This window comes from Oncorhynchus clarkii, chromosome 31 (genome assembly GCF_045791955.1).
Source record: "Oncorhynchus clarkii lewisi isolate Uvic-CL-2024 chromosome 31, UVic_Ocla_1.0, whole genome shotgun sequence".
NCBI lineage: Eukaryota > Metazoa > Chordata > Actinopteri > Salmoniformes > Salmonidae > Oncorhynchus > Oncorhynchus clarkii.
The window spans coordinates 21,042,594-21,063,515 of NC_092177.1; the positions used below are offsets into that span (position 1 = coordinate 21,042,594).

Sequence of the window (20,922 nt, forward strand, 5' to 3'; positions counted from 1 at the left end):
CTTGTACTTCTCACTGGTGCCTGCCTAGTGCAATGATATGCACATTCATTCCCCATACAGTATGTGCTCCTGCCACTTCAGGGGGAGCCGCATCTCTTTACTAATTGAAGCATTTTGAAATATTCCATTCCGATACCCTCCATGTTCAAACTGCCTGTTGTTCTTGATGTTGTTGGCAAAAAAAAGTAAAAAGAGGCCCCACTTTACATCATCACAGGCAGGCAGGGAGGCATTGATGAAATGAATGGCAGTGTTTAAGAGCTCTGCTAGTTCACAGATGAAACCCCGTGGAGAAATCGATGTGTGCTTCTGTGTGTTTGTGATGATTGTTGGCTAGAGGTGAACTTGGGGAAACATAAAGCCTCCTGTGTTGTGTTCCCTGCCTGCAGAAACTCCACCTACTGCATGAAGGTGTCCATGTCCTTGGCGGTAGAGGAGAACGACGAGGGCTTGTGCTTCAACAGTAAAATACGTCACCTGGAGAAAGCCGAGATCACTAAGAGCAAGATGATCAACTGCCCCGACATCGAGGATTACCTCGCCCCTTACAAGCAGCCCCAGATGACCTGGTATAAGGTAACGAATCACTCTTATTCTCAGAAGCGTTGTATAGTCCTTGTGTATGAACCCAAGAAGATTAGCCCTGATCCACTAATGGGTATCTAAATTAATGTAATTAAACGTAGCATAGTGAATCGGTAGTTAATGACTGTGAGTTGGATATGGAAAAGATATGGAACAAGATGAAACTGACGCGGTATAACACTGTGTGATGGTGTGATGTTAATGTGACCTGTCTGTCTAGGAGTGTGAGAAGAGGACGTGGCGGAGCTCCATCATGGTGAACATCACCAACATCTGGTTTCCTGAGGTGCAGGAGGACGACGGCGGAAACTACACCTGTGAGCTCAAGTATGGCAGCCGGGTGGTGAGGAGGACCACGGAACTCAAAGTCACAGGTAAGCCCCCCATGCCTTGTGTGTGCGTGAGTGTGTGTTTGGGTGTGTGTTTGGGTGTGTGTGTGTGTGTGTGTGTGCATAATGCGTGTGTGTGCGTGTGTTTGGGTGTGTTTGTGTGCGTGCGTGTTTGGGTGTGTCTGGTTACAGTGTGAATGTGTTGTATATTGTTACGTGCATGTGTGTATTGTATTGTATGTGCACAGTTCCAAAAACAGTTTGACAGCTGGCCACAATTTGCATCTGAAATCAGCTGCAGTGAGCGGAAAGGTTTAACTTTTGCACTCTTACATTTAATATTCTGAAGTCCCTTCCTCTCAAGGTTTGGTAGTTCAGTGATAAAACACTCAGCCGGATGCACTGTGAAGACACACCATTTATCACCGTAGCATAGTGGGGTATCACTGTGTATCTGTGATGCATCAGCCCTCAGTGTAAACGCTGGCATCCACTGTGACGTGAGATGGATTTATTTATTCACATTCTGGGCTTGTGCCTCCTCCGCTGCCTCTGTCATGCAGCAGGCAGTCAGGCAGGCTGGGATTCCAGGCCAGTGAGTCTGACCCTTGGGGTGTGTGCTGGGTCCCGACTGCAGGAAAAGCAGCTGCCAACTGCAGTGTGAAATCAACCCCCAAGCTCATTCACCCTGCCTGCCTGCCTAGCCCCACTCTGAAACAGAGCCAATCCACTGGAGCCTCAGGACTGCAATAGGCAGGCAGCTCTCTCTGAGTCTGACTCTAGCTACTCTATAAACAGGACATAAACACCTGGAAACTACACACAACAGTTCCAGAAATGGAACTAAAACCGATAGTAGCCTATACTAGACCATACAGAATGATCGACAGCCCTATCACCATTTATTTAAGATACGCTTTGAAGAGGTAGGTTTTCAGGTGCTTTTGGAAGATGGGCAGGGACTCTGTCCTAGCTTTTAGGGGGAAGCTGGTTCCACCATTGGGGTGCCAGGACAGAGAAGAGCTTGGACTGGGCTGAGCGGGATCTGCCCTCCCAAAGGGGTGGGAGGGCCAAGAGACCACAAGTTGCAGAACAGAGTGCTCAGGTTGGGGTGTAGGGTTTGAGCATAACCTGAAAGTAGGGAGGGGCAGTTCCTCTTGCTGTTCCGCAGGTAAGCACCATGGTCTTGTAGTGGATTTGAGTTTAGACTGGAAGCCAGTGGAGTGTGTGGAGGAGCAGGGTGACATGGGAGAATTTGGGAAGGTTGCAAACCATGCGGGCTGCAGCATTCTGGATAAGTTGCACGGGTTTAATGGCACAAGCGTGGAGCCCAGCCAACAGCGAGTTGCAGTAGTCCAGACAGGAGATGCCTCTATTAGGACTTAGGTAGGGTCGTACGTTACGGATGTTGTCGAGCATAAACCTGCAGGAGTGAGTCACTGCTTTGCTGTTTACTGAGAACAACAGGGTGTTGTCCAGGGTCACGCCAAGGTTCTTTACACTCTGGGACGACGACACTGTGGAGTTGTCAATCGTGATGGAGAGGTCTTTGAGTGGGCAGGCCTTCCCAGGGAGGAAGAGCAGCTCTTTCTTGTCGAGCGTGTTACTTGAGGTGGTGGGCCGACATCCAAGCTGTGATATCTGCCAGGCACGCAGAGATGCATGTCGCCACCTGGTTGTCAGCAGGGGGGAAGGAAATAAGTAGTTGAGTGTCATCTACATAGCAATGGTAGGAGATAATCATGTGAGGATATGACAGAGTCGAGTGACTTGATATGTAGAGAGAAAAGGAGAGAGCCTAGAATCGAGCCCTGGGGACACCAGTAGTGAGAGTACGTGGTGTAGACACAGATCCTTTCCACGTCACCTGGTAGGAATGGCCTGCCAGGTAGGATGCAATCCAAAACGCCCAGCCCTGAGAGGGTGGACAGGAAGAGCTGATGGTTCACAGTGTCGAAGGCAGCGGATCGATCTAGGAGAATGAGAACAGAGGAGAGAGAGTCAGCTTTGGCAGTGCGGAGGGCCTCTGTGATACAGAGAAGAGCAGTCTCGGTTGAGTGACCCATTTTGAAGCCTGACTGGTTAGGGTGAAGAAGATTTTTCTTAGAGAGATAACGAAAGAGTTAACCTCTAGCGACGAGCAATCCCGTATCCGGGAGCGTAATCATAGCCTCAAGCGCATTACCATAACGCAACTTTTCCTATTCATGAAAATCGCAAATGAAATTAAATAAATATATTCAAACACAAGCTTAGCCTTTTGTTAACAACACTGTCATCTCAGATTTTCAAAATATGCTTTTCAACCAAACCAAGCATTTGTGTAAGAGTATTGATAGCCTAGCATAGCATTAAGCCTAGCATTCAGCAGGCAACATTTTCACAAAAACAAGAAAAGCATTAACCTGTTGCGACGACCAAACCCGGATCCGGGATTCTATTTATAGACCTAAGCTCATTACCATAACGCAACGTTAACTATTCATGAAAATCGCAAATGAAATGAAATAAATATGCTAGCTCTCAAGCTTAGCCTTTTGTTAACAACACTGTCATCTCAGATTTTCAAAATATGCTTTTCAACCATAGGAAAACAATCATTTGTGTAACAGTAGCTAGCTAGCGTAGCATTTAGCGTTAGCATTAGCGTTAGCATTAGCGTTAGCATTAGCGTTAGCATTTAGCAGGCAACTATCACAAAAACAAGTAAAGCCTTCAAATAAAATAACTTACCTTTGAAGAACTTCTGATGTTTTCAATGAGGAGACTCTCAGTTAGATAGCAGATGCTCAGTTTTTCCAAAAAGATTCTTTGTGTATTAGAAATAGCTCCGTTTTGTACATCACATTTGGCTACAAAAAAAAAAAAAAAAAAAAAAAAAAATAAAATTCAGCCCTCAAAACGCGAACTTTTTTCCAAATTAACACCATAATATCGACTGAAACATGGCAAACGTGGTTTAGAATCAATCCTCAAGGTGTTTTTCCACATATCTCTTCAATGATATATCCTTCGTGGAAGCCTGGTTTCTCCTTGCTCTCAAATGGAAAAATAATTGCACCTGGCTTTACGCTCCAATTTCGACGCAGGGACACCAGGCGGACACTTGGAAAATGTAGTCTCTTATGGTCAATCTTCCAATGATATGCCTACAAATACGTCACAATGCTGCTAACGCCTTGGGGGAACGACAGAAAGTGTAGGCTCATTCCTTGCGCAATCACAGCCATATAAGGAGACAATGGAAAACAGAGCTTCAGAAATTCTGCTCATTTCCTGGTTGACGCATCATCTTGGTTTCGCCTGTAGAATGAGTTCTGGGGCACTTACAGACAATATCTTTGCAGATTCTGAAACTTCAGAGTGTTTTCTTTCAAAAACTGTCAAGAATATGCATAGTCGAGCATCTTTTCGTGACAAAATATCGCGCTTAAAACGGGAACGTTTTTTATCCAAAAATGAAATAGCGCCCCTAGAGATCAAAGAGGTTAAAATAAAAGAATTTACCTTTGAAGAACTTCGGATGTTTTCAACGACGAGACTCTCAGTTAGATAGCAAATGTTCATTTTTTCCAAAAATATTATTTGTGTAGGTGAAATAGCTCTGTTTTGTTCATCACGTTTGGCTAAGAAAAAGACCGGAAAATTCCGTCACTACAACGCCAAACTTTTTTCCAAATTAGCTCCATAACATCGACAGAAACATGGCAAACGTTGTTTAGAATCAATCCTCAAGTTGTTTTTCACATATCTATTCGATAATATATCAGTCGTGAATGTTGGTTTCTCATCAGAAGCGAACGGAAAAATACTGCAGCTGGAGATTACGCAATAATTGCAACGGAGGACACCAAGCGACCACCTGGTAGATGTAGTCTCTTATGGTCAATCTTCCAATGATATGCCTACAAATACGTCACAATGCTGTAGACACCTTGGGGAAAACGTGGAAAACGTAAGCTGACTCCTAGCTCCTTCACAGCCATATAAGGAGTCATTGGCATGAGGCGGTTTCAAAAAATGCGGCACTTCCTGATTGGATTTTTATCTGGGTTTCGCCTGTAACATCAGTTCTGTGGCACTCACAGACAATATCTTTGCAGTTTTGGAAACGTCAGAGTGTTTTCTTTCCAAAGCTGTCAATTATATGCATAGTCGAGCATCTTTTCGTGACAAAATATCTTGTTTAAAACGGGAACATTTTTCATCCAAAAATTAAAAGAGCGCCCCCTATATTGAATAGGTTAATCAGAGACAGCACACTCAAGTGTTTTTGAAGGAAAAGAAAGATGGGATACAGGTCTACAGTTTCTGATGTCAGATGAGTCGAACGTTGGTTTCTTGAGGTGGGGAGCGACCGTTTTGAAGTCAGAGGGAACACAGCCAATGGTCAGAGATTAGTTGATGAGGGAAGTGGGGAATGGGAGAAGGTCTCCAGAGATGGTCTGGGAGGAGGGGATGGGGTCAAGCCGGCAGATTGTCGGGCGGCCAGACCTCAATAGTCACAGGATTTCATCTGGAGAGAGAGGGGAGAACGAGGTAAAGGTGTAGGGTAGTTCTGTTTGACTGGGACCAGTGGATTCAATAGGCTGAGTGATTGAGGAGCGGATGTCGTCAACCTTCTTTTCAAAGTGGTTGACAAAGTTGTCCACAGAGAGGGAGGGGGTGGAGGATTAAGGAGGGAAGGGAAGGTGGAAAAGAGTTTCCTAGGGTTAGAGGAAGAAGCTTAACATTGTGAGTGGTAGAAAGTGGCTTTAACAGTGGATACAGAGGAAGAAAAGGTAGAGATGATCGAGTGAAAGGATGATAGATCCTCTGGAAGTTTAGTTTTCCTCCATTTCCGCTCAGCTACCTGCAGCCCTGTTCTGTAAGTTCTCAATTGGTCACTCAGCCACGGAGCAGGAGGGGAGGGCCGAGCCGGCCGGGAGGAAAGGGGACAGTGCAAGTCATAGGATGCGGAAAGGAAGGAGAGTAGGGTTGAAGAGGCAGAATCAGGAGACAGGAGGGAGAAGGATTTAGCAGCAGGGAGAGATGGTAGGATAGAAGAGTAGTAGTGGAAGAGAGAGAGCGAAAATTGTGACGCTGCATAACCATCTGGGTAGGGGCTGAGTGGTTAGGGTTGGAGAAAAGGGAGGCAGAAAAGGAAATAAAGTAGTGATCAGAGACCTGGAGGGGGGTTTCAGTGAGATTAGTAGGTGAGGAGCCTCTGGTAAATATGAGGTGAAGCATATTGCCTGTCTTGTGAGTTGGAGGGGATTGGGAAAGGCTGAGGTCAAAAGAGGTAAGGAGGGGAAAAAGAGAGTTGGAAAGAAATTAAACAAATGCAGACGTCGGGAGGTTGAAGTCGCTAAGTACGAAGAGCAGTGAGCAGACATTTTTTGAATGACCTGTTAAACACCCCCCATTGTCTTTCTGTAGCATCTATAAGAACGCTAAAGCATCGTCTGCGATTTAACGCATCGTCTCGACACTTACCTCCAAAGAAAGAGGTGAAAGATTTTATGTGGAACTGAAAAAGTAATAATTTAATACAGATTAAATGTTTACAATTTAGATGAGCTGAAATGAAAGCACCTTCTGAACATTAACACTCAGATTATAGTCTCTGATCTTGCAAACAATGTAAAGTATGTCCATTTGAAGTCAAAGTTTACATACACTTGGAGTCATTAAAACGTGTTTTTCAACCACTCCACAAATTATTTGTTAACAAACTATAGTTTGGGCAAGTCGGTTAGGACATCTACTTTGTGCATGACACAAGTAGTTTTTCCAACAGTTGTTTACAGACAGATTATTTCACTTATAATTCACTGTATCACATTTCCAGTGGGTCAGAAGTTGACTGTGCCTTTAAACATTCCAGAAAATTCAGCTTTGCTGCAGGAGGGACTGGTGCACTTCACAAAATAGATGGCATCATGAGGCGGGAATATTATGTGGATATATTGAAGCAACATCTCAAGACATCAGTCAGGAAGTTAAAGCTTGGTCGCAAATGGATCTTCCAAATGGACAATGACCCCAAGCATACTTCCAAAGTTGTGTCAACAAAGTCAAGGTATTGGAGTGGCCATCACAAAGCCCTGACCTTAATCCTATAGAAAATGTGTGGGCAGAACTGAAAAAGTGTGTGGGAGCAAGGATGCCTATGAACCTGACTCAGTTACTCCAGCTCTGTCAGGAGAAATAGGACAAAATTCACCAACTTATCATGGGAAGGTTGTGGAAGGCTATCCGAAACATTTGACCCAAGTTAAACAATTTGAAGGCAATGCTACCAAATGCAAATTGAGTGTATGTAAACTTTTGATCCACTGGGAATGTGATGAAAGAAATAAAAGCTTAAATATATAATTCTCTCTACTATTCTGACATTTCATATTCTTAAAATAAAGTGGTGATCCTAACTGACCTAAAACAGGGAATTTTTACTAGGATTAAATGTCAGGAATTGTGAAGAACTGAGTTTAAATGTATTTGGCTAAGGTGTATGTAAACTTCCGATTTCAACTGTATTTACAGTGCTTAATTTGAGCTGGATCCTGCCGGAACGTGATCCGGATCCGGCACCTCTCCGTTTTGGACTGTTTTGTTCCGGAACCTATTTGGCCAGATCCGGTACCTCTCGTGGCACGAACAATAATTGTAACTTTTCACAGAATATATCAAAGTTTATTCAAATAACCTCTTTGTTAAAACCTCTCTGATCTACCCATCCCGGATCCGGTATCAGGAATACAGACTCAAGCTCATTACCATAACGCAACGTTAACTATTCATGAAAATCGCAAATGAAATGAAATAAATATGCCATCTCTCAAGCTTAGCCTTTTGTAAACAACACTGTCATCTCAGATTTTCAAAATATGCTTCTCAACCATAGGAAAACAATCATTTGTGTAAAAGTAGCTAGCTAGCATAGCATTTAACGTTAGCATTAGCGTTAGCATCCAGCACGCAACATTTCAACAAAAACATAAAAGCCTTCAAATAAAATCATTTACCTTTGAAGAACTTCTGATGTTTTCAATGAGGATACTCTCAGTTAGATAGCAGATGCTCAGTTTTTCCAAAAAGATTCTTTGTGTATTAGAAATAGCTCCGTTTTATACATCACATTTGGCTACCAAAAAAACCCGAAAATTCAGTCCTCAAAACGCGAACTTTTTTCCAAATTAACTCCATAATATCGACTGAAAACATGGCAAACGTTGTTTAGAATCAATCCTCAAGGTGTTTTTCACATATCTCTTCAATGATATATCGTTCCTGGAAGCATGGTTTCTCCCCTCTATCAAATGGAAAAATTCTTGCACCTGGCTTTGCGCACCAGTTTCGACGCAGGACACCAGGCGGACACTTGGAAAATGTAGTCTCTTATGGTCAATCTTCCAATGATATGCCTACAAATACGTCACAATGCTGCCGACATCTTGGGGAAACGGCAGAAGGTCTAAGCTTATTCCTGTCGCATTCACAGCCATATAAGGAGACATTAGAAAACAGAGCTTCAGAAATTCTGCTCATTTCCTGGTTGACGTATCATCTTGGTTTCGCCTGTAGAATGAGTTCTGGGGCACTTACAGACAAAATCTTTGCAGATTCTGAAACTTCAGAGTGTTTTCTTTCCCAAACTGTCAAGAATATGCATAGTCGAGCATCTTTTCGTGACAAAATATCGCGCTTAAAACGGGAACGTTTTTTATCCAAAAATGAAATAGCGCCCCTAGAGATGCAACAGGTTAATTCCCCTGCCACCACAAAAAACTTAATTGATGGTTTGCGCAACATTGTAACCTATGTTTGAGACTTACACGTTGCCGTGGCTGTGTGAGAAGTGCGCCAGTATCTCTCACATAACTAGAATGAGATTCATGTTCTATGATCCCTCTCTGTTCTGATAGACATGAGCCTGCAACCCTCATCTCTAAATTATTGTAATCCATAAAATATTTCCTTATAGAAGGGTTCTGAAGGAACTGCAGGACACCTGATCAATTAAAATATATTTGTCAAATTTATAGAATCACTGCTGTCTGTTCAGAAATAAATGAAATAATTCAGAATAGCCTACTACACAATGAGAAGGCCTATAATTTAGCCAGGATCAATAGCTTATTTTTTTTTAAATAGCCTAGCTGTGGATTCTAGCCCAATAACAGGGAATAATAGCCTATAGTCGGGAACGCGCGGCAAGTCTGTCAGTAAAAAAACAGCATGCAGACAAAACAGGAATATTTAAAATACAATTGAGGGAAAACACAGGTTGGAAAGCAAATGGCTCCTTCTGAAAAGAGAAAACTCTATGCTTTCGGCTACCAAATATTTGATCAACTTCCAAACATTGTTTTACAAAAGAGAGAAAGAAAGAGAGATAGGCTTTTGGCATGAGCGCATCGGCTATCACCAGCAAGTGAGCTGTGCATCATTGGTCAGTCAGTGAAACTGTAAAGCATTTTTAGGACTATAATGTCCTCCTCATATAGTGGCCTGCAATATGTATCCACACACATAGTCCTAGGTTATTGATGGATTCAAGACGAGGTCATTTTAATTTTCCTCCGATTTTTCAGTTTGTTAGTGCCTGCCATTTAGATCATTTGTGCGGTATTAAAAACAATATTCTGCCAAAGTCCCCAGTTCTGTAAAAATTAAGTAGAATTGCATTTATAAAAGGCAACATTTTTCACAGACCCTAGGCTACTAAAAATGTTCTCCACGTGTGCAACTTCTGTAAGTGCCTCTGGTGTACTGCTCTATGCCACTAGCAAATGTGACGATAAAGCATGCAATGTTTTATCATAAATGTGAATTTTTTTATGTGTTCCTGTACCTCAGAACTCCCCAGGTCACCTCACTCTAGCGCTCACTTTTTGTTCTGGCACCTCCCTATTTACAAATTCAGCACTGTGTATACATAGGTGTAATCTAGAGCCAAGTGGTTGTTTTTTAATCTGAGGGTATCCTGATACACTTGTTGAATTTTGCAACTGAGCATGAAAACAACAGTAATTTATGAGGCAGTCTAGACAGCGGAGGTGACTGCAGGTAAGCCTAGACAGAGCTGTTTTTTAGTGTTTGCGGCCATGTTCCTCCTCTTTATGTTAATCTATTCAGATTTGCAAATTCACCCTGTGGTTTTATGCAAATGAGGCACATATCATTTTCTTTATTTTAACACAAAATATATTTTTTTATATGTATTTATGAGTGCATTCTAAAAAAACACATTCAATTTGACAACAAATGTAATACCTGAATTCCCACCAAAATCCCTGAACTTCCATTCATTATTTGTCTGTGCCAGTAAAATATTTCAAATTCTTAAAGTTTGAGGTGTCTTCATCCATTGTACAACTATTGCATATATTAGAACCTTAACAATTTTGATAACCGTTGCTACACACACACAAGTTATTTTTCGTGCAATTCAAAGACCAAAACAGCACTGTGCTTCACTAAACAACAGTATTCAACGAACTAGCATTACAAAGCCACAATTTAGTCAGTAGCAGCAAGCTAACGTGATCTGCTAAGCTGAAAGACATCTGCTTCAGTGAGATGTGAATTGGCAGGGAGAATATGATGCTTGTCTTGTCAGTTAACTGAGCCATTGTTTGTTCACTCACTCACATGCCCTTCTGCTAAGCTAAGCACTAGGCGTGCATGAGTGGTGTAATGTTGGAGCTGGATTCCACATGGTTTACAAGCTGCCTGGGGTGCTGACCTGTTGGATCAAATGCCATGTAGGGTGCTGCTGGTTGGGTGGTGAGCCGAGTCAGGGTCAGACAAGGCCTGCGTTAGTTAGCTTCAAGCACACAGAGATGTCACTCAGGACACTTAGGCTTCCAGGGGGCAGGGGGCTTGTCCTTGTTCTCAATTCCACTGCCCCTCCACTCTTAAAGAGCATTGCCCCTGTAGAGAAGGAATATAAATGGTGTTGCTAGCCATTTATAGCAGAGAAGGGAACATGCCCCGATCCACATCAGAGGAACTGCAGTAGCGAGAATTAGCAGTTGTAAGTTCCTCGACGTCCACATCACTGGGGACTTGACATGGACCATCAACACCACTCTTGTTAAGAGGATGCAACAGCGTTGCTACTTCCTAAGGCGGCCGAAGACATTTGGTTTGCTACCCCGGGTCCTCTCCAAATACTGCCGTTGCACCATCGAGAGCATCCTGACCGGTTGCATCATGACCTGGTACGGGAATTGCGCTGTCCACGACCACAAGGCCCTCCAGCGAGTGATGAAGACAGCCCAGTGCATCACTGGGACCGTGCTCCCACCCATCCAGGACATCTACTCGAAACTGTGCCTGAGGAAAGCCTGCAGCATCATCAAGGCCCCCACACACCCCAGCCTCGAATTATTCACTCCCTTACCGTCGGGAAGATGGTATTGGAGCATGATGTCTGATACCAACAGGCTCATAGACAGTTTCTATCTACAAGCCATCAGACTGCTCAAAAAATATTCCAAAACATAATTGATCTGGACTGATCACCTGCACTGACTCTCTGCACCTTTGCACACATGCACTCACTCACGCACACACCCACACTGATACACAATCATCCACACACACACGCACACATACACACACATATACACACATATACAAATAAACTTGCCCCCCATCCCCTCCTTCCCCAAAACACGTCTAAATATTGGACTATAAATTGTGCCTTCCTGTATTATACTTATTCTAAAATGTTTTTTCTATTCTACTGAGCCATTTACTTTATGTTCGTATTCTTATCTTATATTATTTCTTATTGTTGTTGCATTGTCGAGAAAGAACCTGTAGCAAGCATTTCATTGGACGGTGTATACCATGTGTATCCCATACATGCGACTAATAAAACTAACTTAAAACTTGAAATGAGGCAACAACAAGGCCTTGAAAGAGCCTGTTGGGCCAATCTGCTCCTGAATAGCCTGCAGTATAGTAGTGGTACAGTACAATAATAAATCAGAATGGAGGGGAGGCTAAGCCTTGGCAAAGGCTCAGATTTGTGCCCAAAAACCACCATGACCAAAAAAAGCCTCTTCTCTCCCTCCACAGCCAGCAACCTGGTCATAAATATTTTAAAATGCATTTCAAAGTAAAATGCCTCTCATGAAAGAACATTGCGTTCAGGCTAAATTTAACAGTCATTGCTGTCACTGTGAGAGGCGAGTTACCACGGTCATGCATCTCCGAACCTCATTGGAATATTGTAACACTTTCCACAGCCAGTTAAGTCAACATTGAGAAAGATGATGGGCCATGCACATCCTGACCCTCTCTCCCCCTCTCTTTCTCCCTCTCCCCCTCTCTTCCTCTTTCACTCCCTCTCTCTCTCTTTCTCTCTCTCTCTTCCTCTCCTCCTCACTCACTCCCTCTCTCGCTCTCTCCCCCTCACTCACTCCCTCTCTCTCTCTCTCCCTTGCTCTCTCTCTCTCTCCCTCTTCCTCTCTCTCCCCCTCACCCCCTCTCCTCCTCTCACTCCCTCTCTCTCCCCCTCACTCACTCCCTCTCTCTCTCTCTCCCTCTCTCTCTCTCTCTCTCTCTCTCTCTCTCTCTCTCTCTCTCTCTCTCTCTCTTTCCTGCCTTATCAGCTAGGCCTGTCAGTTCTGCCTCCATACTCCAGCCTCTCGGTTACCTTCTTACCCATGTGGAAACCCCATGACCTGTTTATTTTATTCTCATAACTCATCATGAAATTGGATGTGTTCACATGGGCTTTGTCCTGCTATTTCCCCAGATCAGTGTGACCAATTTCTCTTTTCTTAGGTGGAGAGAAACTGTGAAAAATAAAAAGTATATTTGTGTTCTTTTGGGGGCGAAATATGAGTGCACTCATTCAGGAAACATGGTAAAGAGCCATTTAGACCAGCAGATAGAATTGCTACTTCTCAAAACATAGGCCAGGAGTGTAATACTAGGTGGTTTTTTGACAACAGAAAACGATGTACATCAGAGAGAGTATGATTTCTGACCAATGTTTCATGTTTCAAGTTTTAATGTCACGTGCACAAGTACAGTACAACAATGCAGTACATATCAATGTAGCACACAAAAAAACAAGGTAGAACAAACACAAAATAAATTAAAAGAAGAACACGAGAAAGTAAGAAGCTACTGTATATACAGGGTCAGTTCCAATACAATATTTACAATGTGCAGGAATACTGAAGTAATAGATGTACTGTTGAAGTTGGAAGTTTACATACACTAAGTTGACTGTGCCTTTAAACAGATTGGAAACTTCCAGAAAATGATGTCATGGCTTTAGAATCTTCTGATAGGCTAATTGACATAATTTGAGTCAATTGGAGGTGTACCTGCGGATCTATTTCAAGGCCTTCAAACTCAGTGCCCCTTTGCTTGACATCATGGGCAAATCAAAAGAAATCAGCCAAGACCTCAGACAAAAAATTGTGTGTCCTCCACAAGTTTGGCTAATCCTTGGGAGCAATTTCCAAACGCCTGAAGGTACCACGTTCATCTTTACAAACTATAGTATGCAAGTATAAACACCATGGGACCACGCAGCCGTCATACCACTCAGGAAGGAGACATGTTCTGTCTCCTAGAGATGAACGTACTTTGCGAAAAGTGCAAATCAATCCCAGAACAACAGCAAAGGACCTTGTGAAGATGCTGGAGGAAACAGGTACAAAAGTATCTATATCCACAGTAAAACGAGTCCTATATCGACATAACCTGAAAAGCCGCTCAGCAAGGAAGAAGCCACTGCTCCAAAACCGCGATAAAAAAGCCAGACTACGGTTTGCAACTGCACATGGGGACATAGATCATACTTTTTGGAGAAATGACCTCTGCTCTGATGAAACAGAAATATAACTGTTTGGCCATAATGACTATCGTTATGTTTGGAGGAAAAGGGGGAGGCTTGCAAGCTCGAAGAACATCATCCCAACCGTGAAGCACGGGTGTGGCAGCATCATGTTGTGGGGGTGCTTTACTGCAGGAGGGACTTGTGGACTTCACAAAATAGATGGCATCATGAGGGAGGAAAATTACGTGGATATATTGAAGCAACATCTCAAGACATCAGTCAGGCAGGAATTGAAAGCTTGGTCGCAAATGGGTCTTCCAAACGGACAATGACCCCAAGCAGTCTTCCAAAGTTTTGGCAAAATGGCTTAAGGACAACAAAGTCAAGGTATTGGAGTGGCCATCACAAATGCCTGACCTCAATCCTATAGAAAATGTGTAGGCAGAACTGAAAAAGTGTGTGCGAGCAAGGAGGCCTACAAACCTGACTCAGTTACACCAGCTCTGTCAGGAGGTATGGGCCAAATTTCACCCAACTTATTGTGGGAAGCTTGTGGAAGGCTACCCACAACGTTTGACCCAAGTTTAAAAAAAAAAAACTGTTGTTGAATTTTTACCCCCTTTTCTCCCAAATTTCGTGGTATCCAATTGTTAGTAATTACTATCTTGTCTCATCGCTACAACTCCCGTACGGGCTTGGGAGAGACGAAGGTCGAAAGCCATGCGTCCCCCGAAACACAACCCAACTGCTTCTTAACAGCCGCACTGCTTCTTAACACAGCGCACATCCAACCCGGAAGCCAGCCACACCAATGTGTCAGAGGAAACACCGTGCACTGCGCCCGGCCCACCACAGGAGTCGCTAGTGCGCGATGAGACAAGGATATCCCTACCGGCCAAACCCTCCCTAACCCGGACGACGCTAGGCCAATTGTGCGTCGCCCCACGGACCTCACGAACCCAGAGTCTTTGGTGGCACAGCTAGCACTGTGATGCAGTGCCCTAGAAGCAGTGCCCTAGAAGCCCAAGTTGAACAATTTAAAGGCAATGCTACCAAATACTAATTGAGTGTATGTAAACTTCTGACCCACTGAGAATGTAATGAAAGAAACAAAATCTCTACTATTCTGACATTTCACATTCTTAAAATAAAGTGGTGATCCTAACAGACCTAAGACAGGGAATTTTTACTAGGATTACGTGTCGGGAATTATGAAAAACTGAGTTTAAATGTATTTGGCTAAGGTGTATGTAAACTACCGACTTCAACTGTATCTTAGAGGTTTACATAGGGGAGGGGATAGAAGGGGGAGAAGGAGGCGAGAGGAAAGGGGAGAGGGTGGGAGGAGAGGGAGGGGAGGGGAGGGACAGGAGGAGGAGAGGGCAGAGACAGGAGGGAAACAGGAGGAGGAGAGGGACAGGAGAAGGAGGAGGAGGAGAGGAACAGAAGGAGGAGAGGACAGGAGGAGAAAGAGGAAATGGACAGGAGGAGGAGAGAAGGACAGGAGGAGGAGGCTAAAGTTACAGAAGCAGGAGAGGAAAACGAGGGAGGAGAGGCGAGAGACAGGAGGAGGAGAGGAGAGGAGGAGGAGAGAGACAGGAAGAGGATAGGCTGAGGCATGGAAGCCCGACGATCCGGCTGAGACAAGACGTCTGTCGATCCCGCTGCAGAGAGGGAGCCCGAAGATCCGGTGGAGTGTGACGTGGGATGGGAAGCCGCCGAGCCAACCGAGGCAAGGAAACCTCTCGAGCCAGCCAGGGCGTGAAAGTCCGACGGACTGGCTAGGCACCCCCGGTTCCATTGGCGGCGGAATCCACCCCGACGTCACCAACAAAACAACAAACAAACAAAAAACTCCTGGACCGGCTGGGCGAACAAGATCTGACGATCCGGCTGAGGCCCGACGTGGGATGGGCGCCATCCGAGCCAACCGGTGCAAGGAAACCTCTCGAGCCAGCTAGGGCGTGGAAGCCCGACGAGCTGGCTAGGCACCCCCGGTTCCATCGGTGGCGACCCAGAGCCGATGCAACCATACCAACCGGAACGCCAGTACTCCCTGATGCTTTGTGTGATGGCTTCTGCATTCTGTCACATGGGATGACACTGGAGAGACGAAGCAGGTACGGGGAGTCAAACATTTAATAAAGAACGGACATGGAACGAGACAGGAACAGCATCAGCAAACAAGTAACACAAACAAAAGACAATTAATGCAGAAGTGGGGAACAGAGCTGGGGAACTGACAGTAATAGGGGAGGTAATAACAGGTGATGAGGGAGTCCAGGTGAGTCCAATATCGCTGATGCACGTGACGAGGGAAGGCAGGTGTGCGTAACAGATGATGGGAGTGCGTGATGCAGGGCAGCCTGGCGCCCTCAAGCGCCAGGGTAGGGGAGAGTGGGAGCAGATGTGACAGAGGGGGAGGATAGGGGGAGAGGAGAGTGACAGGAGGAGGAGAGGAGAGGGACAGAAGGAGGAGAGGAGAGAGGAGGAGCGGGGAGGATATGAAGAGGAGAGGACAGGAGGAGAGGAGTGTGTGATAATGAGCTAAAGGGGAAAAGCAGGATGTTTAGCCTGTCACTAGGCACCAGCATGTTCTGTTTGCCTTTATATGCCATGTGACACCACCGGACAATAAACACATTTGTTTCAGTAGAGTCAAAATCTCTGGGAGACTTGGGCTTTGAGTCTACATCTTGTCAGGACACACACACAACGGCAGGGCGTCTTCCCCACATGAGGCGTGGCAGGGCTGGCATCGAGAGGAAGCGATTGCCATTCACTCTCTCTTACCTCTCAGGTGACAGAGGGGGTTTACCTCTCTCTCCTCTCACACACTGGGTAGTGACTTACCACTGTACTGAGGACATGCCCCTAAACCTTGTCCCCAAGCAACTGCCTTTGTGGGTGCCCTCTATTTTACACTTTTAGAGGATTTGACAGCAAGATGAGGCTGTTGCATAGACTCATATTAAGTCAATATTAACACTGTTGGCCAATACCTTATAGAACCTCAAGTTTACTCATAAATATACTGTAGTGCTATAAAAGCACTTCTATACTGGAGGCACCTCTTCTAAAAGATGTCTCATATGCATGAGTGTGGGCTGAGGTGACCGTGGAAGTTAAAGTGAGCTCTCATTGCCTGTGTTAATGGCTCCAATGAACCTGGTATAGAAAGTTATCAGAGACCTCTATCTGTGTCAGGAGACATATTTTTTGGAGGTGAGTTGATACCCAGTGATTACTGATGGAAGCAGAACAGTGGGGACTCTTCGATTTGATTCACTCAGTGAGTTGGAAAATTAGAAGCATGAAAAGGCTCATTTGTTCATCGACAGGAAACACTGAGTCACTGGTCAAGCTAATTGCATTATATCACCTAGAGATGTTTCCTTCTGAGAATAGATTGGGTTTTTTCCACTTTTACTCTCAAAATATCATTTTAGGTGAGAAACAGAGCAGATATGTAAATCTGTTTACACATATCCATTCAGCAAACCAAATCTGTTCTGTGAAAGTTCCCAGAACATTTTTTTAGGTTTCGGGAAGTGTTCTGTAACACAACAACTGTCCACAACAACTGTCCAACAACTGTCCATACTGTAACACAACAACTGTCCATACTGTAACACAACAACTGTCCAATTGTGCTGATGATTATACAATGGACACACTGCTGCCATGAAGGGATGCACCTGATTGGCAATGCTGTTCAGAAATCCTGTGGCATTCAAACGCTGCTCCATTTTTATCAAGGGGCCCAATGTGTACCAAGAAAACGCACCCCAATCCATCACACCACCACTACCACACCACTACTGCCTGCTATGTTGATGCGAGTCATGGCATGATGGATGCATGTACTCATATGGTTTTCTCCATACCCTAGTCCTTTCCAGTGTTTTCATTCCTTAGCCCACTGCAACCACATGTTCTTGTTTTTTTACTGAAAGAAGTGGAACTCGGTAAGGTTGTAAGACTGCAATACCTCATTCGTGTCACGGTCTGACAAGCTTTGCATTCTTTTATGGGTCTTTGGGCACCAATGTTGTATTGGACTGTCAGTTGACTAACTGTAGCCAGTCTGTTGCTCTGCACAATTCGTGTCAGCCTCCTTTGTCCTCTTTCATCAATGACCCATTTTCAACAACTGGCCTGCCGTTGGCTGGATGTCCTTTGGGTGGTGGACCATTCTTGATACACACAGGAAACTGTTGATCATGAAAAACCCAGCAGCGTTGCAGTTCTTGACACACTCAAACCGGTGCACTGGCACCTACTACCATACCCCATTCAAAACCACTTAAATACTTTGGCTTGCCCATTCACCGTCTGAATGGCACACATACACAATCAATGTGTCAAGTGTCTCAAGGCTTACAAATCCTTATTTAACCGGTCTCCTCCCCTTCATCTACTCTGATTGAATTGGATTTAACAAGTGACATCAATAAGGGATCATAGCTTTCACCTGGTCATTCTGTGTCATGGAAAGAGCAGGTGTTCATAATGTGTTGTACGCTCAGTGTATATAATAGTATGTGTGAATCTAATGTGGCGTTGTGACCTGAGGATGTATTTAAAATAGCATTATATAAACCACCATAAACCGCTACTGTTTTTGAACACCAGGAAAGTGACTAGAATTTGGCACGGTGGAGCCTCATCCTTGGACCCCTCCTGGTTCACGGTGGAGCCTCATCCTTGGACCCCTCCTGGTTCACGGTGGAGCCTCATCCTTGGACCCCTCCTGCTTCACGGTGGAGCCTCATCCTTGGACACCTCCTGGTTCACGGTGGAGCCTCATCCTTACACCCCTCCTGCTTCACGGTGGAGCCTCATCCTTGAACCCCTCTTGCTTCATGGTGGAGCCTCATTCTTACACCCCTCCTGCTTCACGGTGGAGCCTCATCCTTGGACCCCTGCTGCTTCATAGTGAAGCCTCAGCCTTGGACCGTTCCTGCTTCATGGTGGAGCCTTAGCCGTGGACTCCTCCTGCTTCACGGTGGAGCCTCAGCCGTTGGCCCCTCCTGCTTCACGGTGGAGCCTCATCCTTGGACCCCTCCTGGTTCACGGTGGAGCCTCATCCTTGGACCCCTCCTGCTTCATGGTGGAGCCTCATCCTTACACCCCTCCTGCTTCACGGTGGAGCCTCATCCTTGGACCCCTCCTGCTTCATGGTGGAGCCTCATCCTTACACCCCTCCTGCTTCACGGTGGAGCCTCATCCTTGGACCCCTGCTGCTTCACAGTGAAGCCTCAGCCTTGGACCGTTCCTGCTTCATGGTGGAGCCTTAGCCGTGGACTCCTCCTGCTTCACGGTGGAGCCTCAGCCGTTGGCTCCTCCTGCTTCACGATGGAGCCTCAGCCTTGGACCCCTCCTGCTTCACAGTGAAGCCTCAGCCTTGAACCCCTCCTGCTTTCACAGTGAAGCCTCAGCCTTGGACCCCTCCTGTTTCACAGTGAAGCCTCAGCCTTGGACCCCTCCAGCTTCACGGTGGAGCCTCAGCCTTGGAACCCTCCTGCTTCACAGTGAAGCCTCAGCCTTGAACCCCTCCTGCTTCACGGTGGAGCCTCAGCCTTGGATCCCTCCTGCTTCACAGTGGAACCTCAGGCTTGGACCCCTCCTTCTTCATGGTGGAGCCTCAGCCTTGGACCCCTCCTGCTTCACAGTGGAACCTCAGCCTTGGACCCTTCCTGCTTCATGGTAGAGCCTTAGCCGTGGACTCCTCCTGCTTCACGGTGGAGTCTCAGCCTTGGATTCCTCCAGCTTCACGGTGGCGCCTTAGCCATGGACTCCTCCTGCTTCACGGTGGAGCCTCAGCCTTGGACCTCCCCTCCTTCATGGTGGAGCCTCAGCCTTGGATCCCTCCTGCTTCACAGTGGAACCTCAGGCTTGGACCCCTCCTGCTTCATGGTGGGGCCCTAGCCTTGAACCTCTCCTGCTTCACAGTGGAGCCTCAGGCTTGGACCCCCCCTGCTTCATGGCGGAGCCTCAGCCTTGGATCCCTCCTGCTTCACAGTGGAGCCTCAGCCGTGGACACCTCCTGCTTCACTGTGGAGCATCAGTCGCGTACCACTCCTGCTTCCCGGTGGAGCCTCAGCCTTGGACCCCGCCTGCTTCACTTTCTCCTCCTCTTTTAGTTTTCTTTTTCATTAGAATTCAGTGTCAAGGTAAACAGAAAGAAAGACCCAGTCACAGTTGATCTGCTGTCAATTCTAATAAAGACAGCATTATTAAAAAGGGGGCCCTTTAATATTATTGACTAATAGTTTAGTAATGAAATCAGTATTAATAGATCATTACCATTCATAGTGGTCCACTCAGGGATTATTGGTTAATCAATACAGCCTAATTGTAGCCTCAGTATTGCATGGCTGGTGTTGCCAGCGGCCTGGTGGTTGACTTCAAGCTTTTAAACAGCACATTGGCATTGATTTTAAGTCTATATTACTTAGCATGACAAGGTGGTGAATTAGAGCTCTGTCATCTTCAGCGCTGCTCTGCTCTCCTTACATGTTAGATGCGTTGGATGAGCTTGCTGCCGTGAATATCATTATGGAAGCTTCACTTACATGAACTTTGGCATCTCTTGTTTTTGTATGGTGTGGTCTTGCATGTGTTCACATTGTTTTTTTACTTGAAAAGACAGTTTCCTTTGTAAATCTGCCGGATTCACTGTACTTTGCTTGATGTAAGCTATTTTACGGTTTGGTATTAGACATCTTGTTCAAATTGTGTTTTTGACATTAAAATCCACTTCAGATATGGCTCTTGATTTTTTACTGTGACTCAGTGAACAGTTAAATATTTTTTAAATAAAATCATTCCTCTGGTCGAAACTGTGGTAGACTAGTGCTTGTTTTATATCGATTAATTCCCTATCGATTGTCACAATTCACTGACCTGGTATTACCTTTGACAGATCCCCCGAACAGGCACCATGGGAGCTGACTGTCTTTTCTCCCGTCCTATTGCTTCAGAGTGTAACAGAGCATACATAGCCTTATGTCTCCCTGCCTCCCTCCTTTCCTGCTTGCTGTACAGACAGACACAGAGAGCTAGCTCTGACAGCTTGATTCCACACCCCCTTACTCAGTGGCGATCTTAGCACATAAATCTTGGTGGGGCACCCTAATTTTTTTTAGATGCATGCCAACAAAGCCACTACCAAACACTAAACAATACATTAATTGCACTATAACGGTGACA

The 20,922-nt window shown here is 45.2% G+C and overlaps 1 protein-coding gene across 1 annotated transcript in view; it reads left to right on the plus strand.

Moving 5' to 3' along the window:
* The window catches only part of LOC139390790 (X-linked interleukin-1 receptor accessory protein-like 2), a 398,878-nt gene that overhangs the window by 229,072 nt on the left and 148,884 nt on the right, over positions 1–20,922 (plus strand). The window contains exons 3-4 of the mRNA XM_071138185.1: positions 390–576; positions 806–959. Of these exons, the coding sequence (XP_070994286.1) occupies positions 390–576; positions 806–959 (341 nt within the window). The remainder of the gene's footprint in view (positions 1–389; positions 577–805; positions 960–20,922) is intronic.